The sequence below is a fragment of the Octodon degus genome, unplaced genomic scaffold (assembly GCF_000260255.1).
Source record: "Octodon degus isolate 3935 unplaced genomic scaffold, OctDeg1.0 scaffold00013, whole genome shotgun sequence".
NCBI lineage: Eukaryota > Metazoa > Chordata > Mammalia > Rodentia > Octodontidae > Octodon > Octodon degus.
Window position 1 is genome coordinate 21750206 of NW_004524589.1, and position 6142 is coordinate 21756347.

At 39.4% G+C, this 6142-nt stretch overlaps 1 protein-coding gene across 1 annotated transcript; it reads left to right on the forward strand.

Annotated features, from left to right (window-relative positions):
* Positions 1 to 1390: 1390 nt before the first annotated feature.
* Positions 1391 to 4029, forward strand: LOC101590538 (cytoskeleton-associated protein 2-like). Its single transcript, XM_012513622.1, is given in 5 exon segments — positions 1391 to 1487; positions 1490 to 1714; positions 1717 to 1889; positions 2053 to 3697; positions 3962 to 4029. Coding segments are annotated over 5 exon segments (2208 nt in total).
* Positions 4030 to 6142: the final 2113 nt, after the last annotated feature.

Genomic DNA, 6142 nt, shown 5'->3' on the forward strand with positions numbered 1-6142 from the left:
AAAAAAAAAAAAAAAAAAAAAAGACTGAACCAATTTAACCCTAGAGAGAGTATGGCAACTCAGACCTCTGTCAAAGACTAAAGGAAATGATCTATAGGACCAGACAGCATCATCCTTTATAATCTTTATATACTCAGATGGTGTTCCATCAAAATTTACAGAAAAAATTTTGAATAAAAGGAAGAAAAAATAGGGTGAGTCCAAAAATGTTACGCAATTTTTGAGACTGTTAAATATTAAACTTTTAAATAACTTCAGTAAATATAAATAAGAGCATGGAAAGTTTTCACAAAGATCTGTATTTATTTTGGGTTTTTTGTTTTTGTTTGTTTGTGTATTAGTGCAGGGTCTACAGGGTCTCACTATGTAGATCATAGTGATTATCCTGTTTTCAGCCTCCCAAGCGCAAGATTACAGTGCACGCCACAATGCCCAATCTCAATCGCCATCTCAGCGCGCCGCTGGGGCAGGGCCGGCATGGCACACTGGGGATCGAATCCTGGTCCCTGTGTCTTCCTAAGCAGGCACTTTAATCTGCTGAGCTATCTGGCCAGCCCACAACTATATTTCTTTAAAATGTCATGTGAAAATTTTTAAACATAAAAATGTAACAGCTGAAAACAATTTGATGAATGAATTTCCCAACACACTACCTGAAGAGGGGATTGGTGACCTTGAAGATAAAGCCCTAGAAAAAGATTCATTCTGAAATGCAAGGAAAAAACAGATGCAAAAAGGGAGGAGCCAAAGCCTCAAAAGTCAGAGGAGTCACAAAGAGACAGACCGAGTAGGCAAAAAATCAGCCAAGAAGTAACAGAACTAAACCAAACTTGTGAAGAAAGGAACGTCACATAAAAACCAGGAACAAGACAAGGATGTTCACTATCTCCACTCCTACTCAATATAGTTCTAGAAACACTAGCCAGAGCAACTAGGTAAGAAAGAGAAATAAAATGAATAATGATAGGAAAGAAAGAAGTGAAAGTATCATTATTTGCAGATGACATGATATATAGAGTACCCCAAAAACTTCACTAAGAGTCTTGTAGACTTAATAACCAAATTCAGTACCATAGCAGGATCCAAAGTCAATACTCAAAATCATTAGCATTTTTGTACACAAACAATGAACCCACGGAGAAAGAAATTAGAGAAAGCATGCCTTTCACAATAGCATTCAAAAAAAAATGAAATACTGCCCGAATAGAGAAAGTGTGAGACAGCAAGGAGAGAAAGAAATATTCCCTAAAACAGTGGTATTAAGTTAAGAAAGGCTGCACAGCAATATTTAAATGGTAAAGTCTGTAAGAAACAATCACAGGATACATAGAATGTTAAACTACAACAAAAGGATATAGGGCTCTGGGAGCAAAGCTGTCGCTGAGGAGTCATGGTGAGGCCGGGGCCCTTTGCAGTGGACGCTGTGGTAGAACGGCAGAAAAGGCTGCAGGAGTGCCTAGCCGCCAAGGGAAAACTGAAGAACCAAAACATCTAAAAGCCAAGAATAATTGTCCAAATCCACCACCTTCTAAATCTACTATTAGACCCCAAAACGATGTTACCAACCATGCTGTTTTGCCTGTCAAAGCTGCAGGGCCTATCAGCTCTAAACTCGAGTCCAGACCAGCTAATATAACAGGGTCCCAGAAGCCAAAGTTAGAGGCACTGACACTTGTGGACAGAAGTCTGACCACCAGAAGTGTTTCTTCTAACTCAAATGTAAGCCTTCCAGCAAAAGTCGCCAGCAGCAGGAAGCTGGATCATCTGCTAAAGAAAAACTGTCAAGAAAGCTCATGAGGTCAGCTGATACACAGGGACTGACAACTAGAAAGCAGCAGATAACAGGTCAGGCCAATCCAAAACATACAGATTCTGTGGGTAACACCCATGTTGAAAGCAAACCTTTTAGGGGCCAGGGAGATGGCTAGGGGCCAGGGAGATGGTTAGGGGCCAGGGAGATGGCTCAGTGGAATAAGTGATTCCCTGGCAAGCCCAAAGGACTGAGTTCAATCCCCGGTTCCACCAAAAAAAAGAAAAAAAGAAAAAAAAAAGAAAGAAAGCAAACCTTCGGATGGCTTGCTCATAAAGCGGAACAAAGAGAACATGCCTCAAACCTTATCAGAACCTAAAAAGCCAGATCCTGTATTATGTAGCACAAACAAGACAAAGATTAACTCCTATAATCAAAGCAAGAATAATTTGACTGTTAAACAAGTTTTGGGCAAAAGTTTGGAGAGTAATGCTATCCTGAAAGACAAGGTTAATAAACAATTTTTTAGAAAAACACAAATAAAGACTCTCCCAGTAAAGTTACAGCCACCTTCTAGAGGAACAGAGCTTGCAAGACCAGAAAAGCCCCCAAGGACAGCTCCCTCTCACTTCATTCAGACCCTTAGTAGGGCTCAAGCATCAAAGAAACCAGTGGTCAAGAACATGAAAGATGTAAAGGTTAACAGGGGTAAATATGAACATTCAAAAGTAACTAAGGCACAGTCATACACTGATATACAGGAGAAAGTAAAACATGCCAACCCCAGGCCTCACCCAATTTCACTACAGGAAGGACCTACCAACCGACATCCAAACATCAAACAAGATCAGAAGACCACACAACCTTGTTTTAGGTTCCAGACAAGTGCACTGCAAAAATCAAAATTCATAAGACAGAGACCTAATTTGACAACCAGCAACTTTAACTCAGTCATTCCAACCACTCCTGGTATAAGGGAAAATAGAGCCAACAGCTTTCAACAAAGAGCACAGACTCTGGACCACAAGTTGAAAAAGACTTTTCCCCCAAAACATTTCCTGAGCAAGACAGCTCCGAAAACTCAAGCTAATATTACAACCAGAAATGGGAGAGGAGTCCCAAAAAGTACCCAAATTAATACCAATATTAAAAAGGTAACAGCAGATGATCGAAGAAAACAGCTAGAAGAATGGCAGAAATCTAAGGGGAAAATCTATAAGTGGCCCTCTGTAGAAATTAAAACAAAAAAAGCCACAAAGAAAATGAATATTTCATTCTGGAAGAGCATGGAAGAAGAAGAGGAAGAAAAAAAAGCAGAGTTGAACTTGTGCAGTAAGATTGACAGCATTCTGGCAGAGTCTCTGAGGCTCACTGAAGAGGGTGTACTTGCTGATGAAATATTTGCCATTTTGTCCAACACTCCCAAGGCTGAAAAATTTACTGAATTCTGGATCTGCAAAGTGAAGCTATTGGCAAGAAAAGGCACCTTTGATGTCACTGGGCCGTACGAAGAGGCCATTAAAAATGGAGCAAAACCAATACAAGCGTTACAGAAAGCTGTTCTGAACATTTTGCAAGATCAAAACAGAGCTACACAAGGAACTGCCTCTGACTCTTTAGTTGCTGCAACTGATACCAGATCAATGGAAGAGCTGGCCAGGAAGATGGAACCTGGGGAGTACTGTCTTCCTGCAGAGGACAAGGATCAAGTTCCAGCAATGCCCCAAATACCTGAGGCAAGACAGGATAATCATCCTGGTATCAAGTTACAGATCTCCTCCATCTCTAGAGTAAGTGGGAGGCTGGAAGTACAAGACATGAAGCTTAGCACTCCTGTGCAGTGTTTAGCAAGGACTGAGTGAGCTGTGTCCCATTACCCAGAAGTACTGCAGGAGCACAACTTGGTGGTGGCTTCTCTTGCCGAACCATTAGAAACGGAAGACACAAGTAGCTGTATATCTAGCCTAACTATTTTGTATGTACAGATACAAAATGGTACTTCTTCTCTTAATTCAATGAGAAGAAAGATTTATGCTAATAGTGTTTGGACAGGAAATCATGTCTGCATCTTGTACTATGAATAACTACTACAAAGACAATAATATGCAATGTATTAATCTGAAACTGTCTTACTGACCTGTTTTGAAACTGTCTCAATGCTATTTGTTTCTCCATAAAATTAATTTAAAAAAAAAGAAATGGAAGAAACAGAGTGCTTTGTATTCCATAAAAATGAAGCCTTGCCTGTAACATTAGGGTTTCAACCCCCTGAATCATAAAATTTCTTGGTTCTTTTTAAACAAAAAACAAAACTAAATTCTTTCAGAGTCTCTATAAGACTCCTTGTCCCGATGATCTGAAATAGCTCATGTAACAGCAAGACATCGTGGATGCAGATTATGGATTCTTGGGATTTAGGAAGTCATTCAGTGGGTTTACTCTTACATTTTATATCCCTGTGGGAAAATCTTTAGTTTATGTGTTTAAGATCATAGTTTGCTACAGTTTTACAACATACATAAATTTCAAAGCATTGAACACAATTTCCCCACCACTGTGGGAGCAATTTGCACTTTAGGAAGTTTTGTAACTTCATTGTAGTTATTTTTTGTATCTGAAGGTTGATCCTGCAGCAGGATGGACTTTCTTTTGGCATCCACCTCAGCAGAGGAGGCATTACTTACAGGTGGAAGAGTGGACATGTGAAACAAGCACTCCAGGCCAGAAGGTCAAAACCCTCATGTTACAGATGAGCTTGGCCTGGCTCCGCCTCCTTCACTCAGTGATCACAATGGAAGTGCACAAGTGACCTTGACTTCTGTCATGGCATGCCTGCTGACAAGGGGTAGTTCTTGTCCTTTCTGGCCCAGGTCTCCTGGAACAAAACACAGCCCTAGATTGGGTGGTCACCTAGCTTTTTATACCAAAACCTAAGTCGGCACTATTATTATTCAGAAACTCAAGTTAAGACAAAATGGGACCAGAGACTGTGACATGTTTTGCTTTTTCTAACTCTTGGGGAAACTGTATTGGGAAAGGCAAAATCAGAGTAATTATGCAAATACAATGTATAGAAAAGCCTACTCAATACATTTCAAATTTCAGCTTAATACTTAAGTACTATTCTTTTAAAAAACAAATTGTTCATCCTTGAAAAAAATAAATAAAATAAAAGCATCTATCAAACTACAATAACAGGACCAGGGCTGTAGCTCAGACACACAAGTGTCTGCCTGGAAAACACAGTTCCTGAGTTCAGTTTCCAACACCAATAAATAAATAAATAAACTGCAATAGCAAGCAATTTTTTAGACAATTCTAGAATTTCTAATAGTATGTCCAAAAATAACAAAACTATATTATAAAATATTTTGTAGTTTCTCAACACTGTGCATAACAATCCATTATTTGTTTTATATTTTATACTTTCTATAGCAGATTTATCTTAGTTACATACCTAGTACATTGAATAGTAGAGGACTAGAAGGAAAAGGTACTTTCAAATGTTTCACTAGGTTGCCCTTACTGATGAAAAGTATGCATATAAAAACATATTTATCATGCAATTGTATTCTGAGAGGTAATAGGTTGCAATCATTCCCACACATAGATATTTTCTCCATGTTTCACTGCACATGAGTTATGTATTAATGAGCTTTTCCCAGATTTCCGTAAGGATATGCTCACATGCCTCTCTTTACTGAAAGCTCGAAAGGCCTGGATCTCATCTTTTTCATCTTCGCAGTCTCTTCACTAGCACCTGGTCATTGTTAGTTCTTAACCAATGTCAGTGAATATATGATCACCTCAAAGACCAGCTTTCTTTGCTTGTCACAAAAATATTATAATACCTGTTAAAATAAATTTCAAGCTCTTAAGGTAAATGTCAGCTTCAACCTGAGCATCAGTGAACAGGTTAGATTCTTTTTCACTTTCAGAATCCAGAGAGCTCTCTTCCCTCCTGTTCACAAAGATTAATAAGCACTTATCATGCTTGACCCACTGCACCTGAAGTCAGGAAAATAGAGCAGTTGTCCAAAGGCCACCCCTGGAGTCCAGCTCTCCACCCTACCATCAAAACCATTTGGAGCCAGTGTCGGTAATGCCTGTTCATAATCCCAGCATTTGTGGAGGCTGAGGCAAGGGGCTCACAAGCTTGGGTCCTGCCTGGGAAACTTAATGAAATACTATCGCAAAAAAACAAAACTAAACTTTAAAAAGGCTAAGGATGTAGGCATGTGGTAGAATGCCAGAGCTCAATCCCTGGTACTGCCTAAAACATAGCTTGGTCAATAAAAATTTATATTTCAGGATTTACAGAATAACTGACACTGAGCAAAGAGATGAAGTACCTAGGAGCGTCAACTTTGCTCACTGGGCAGGCAGAACGTA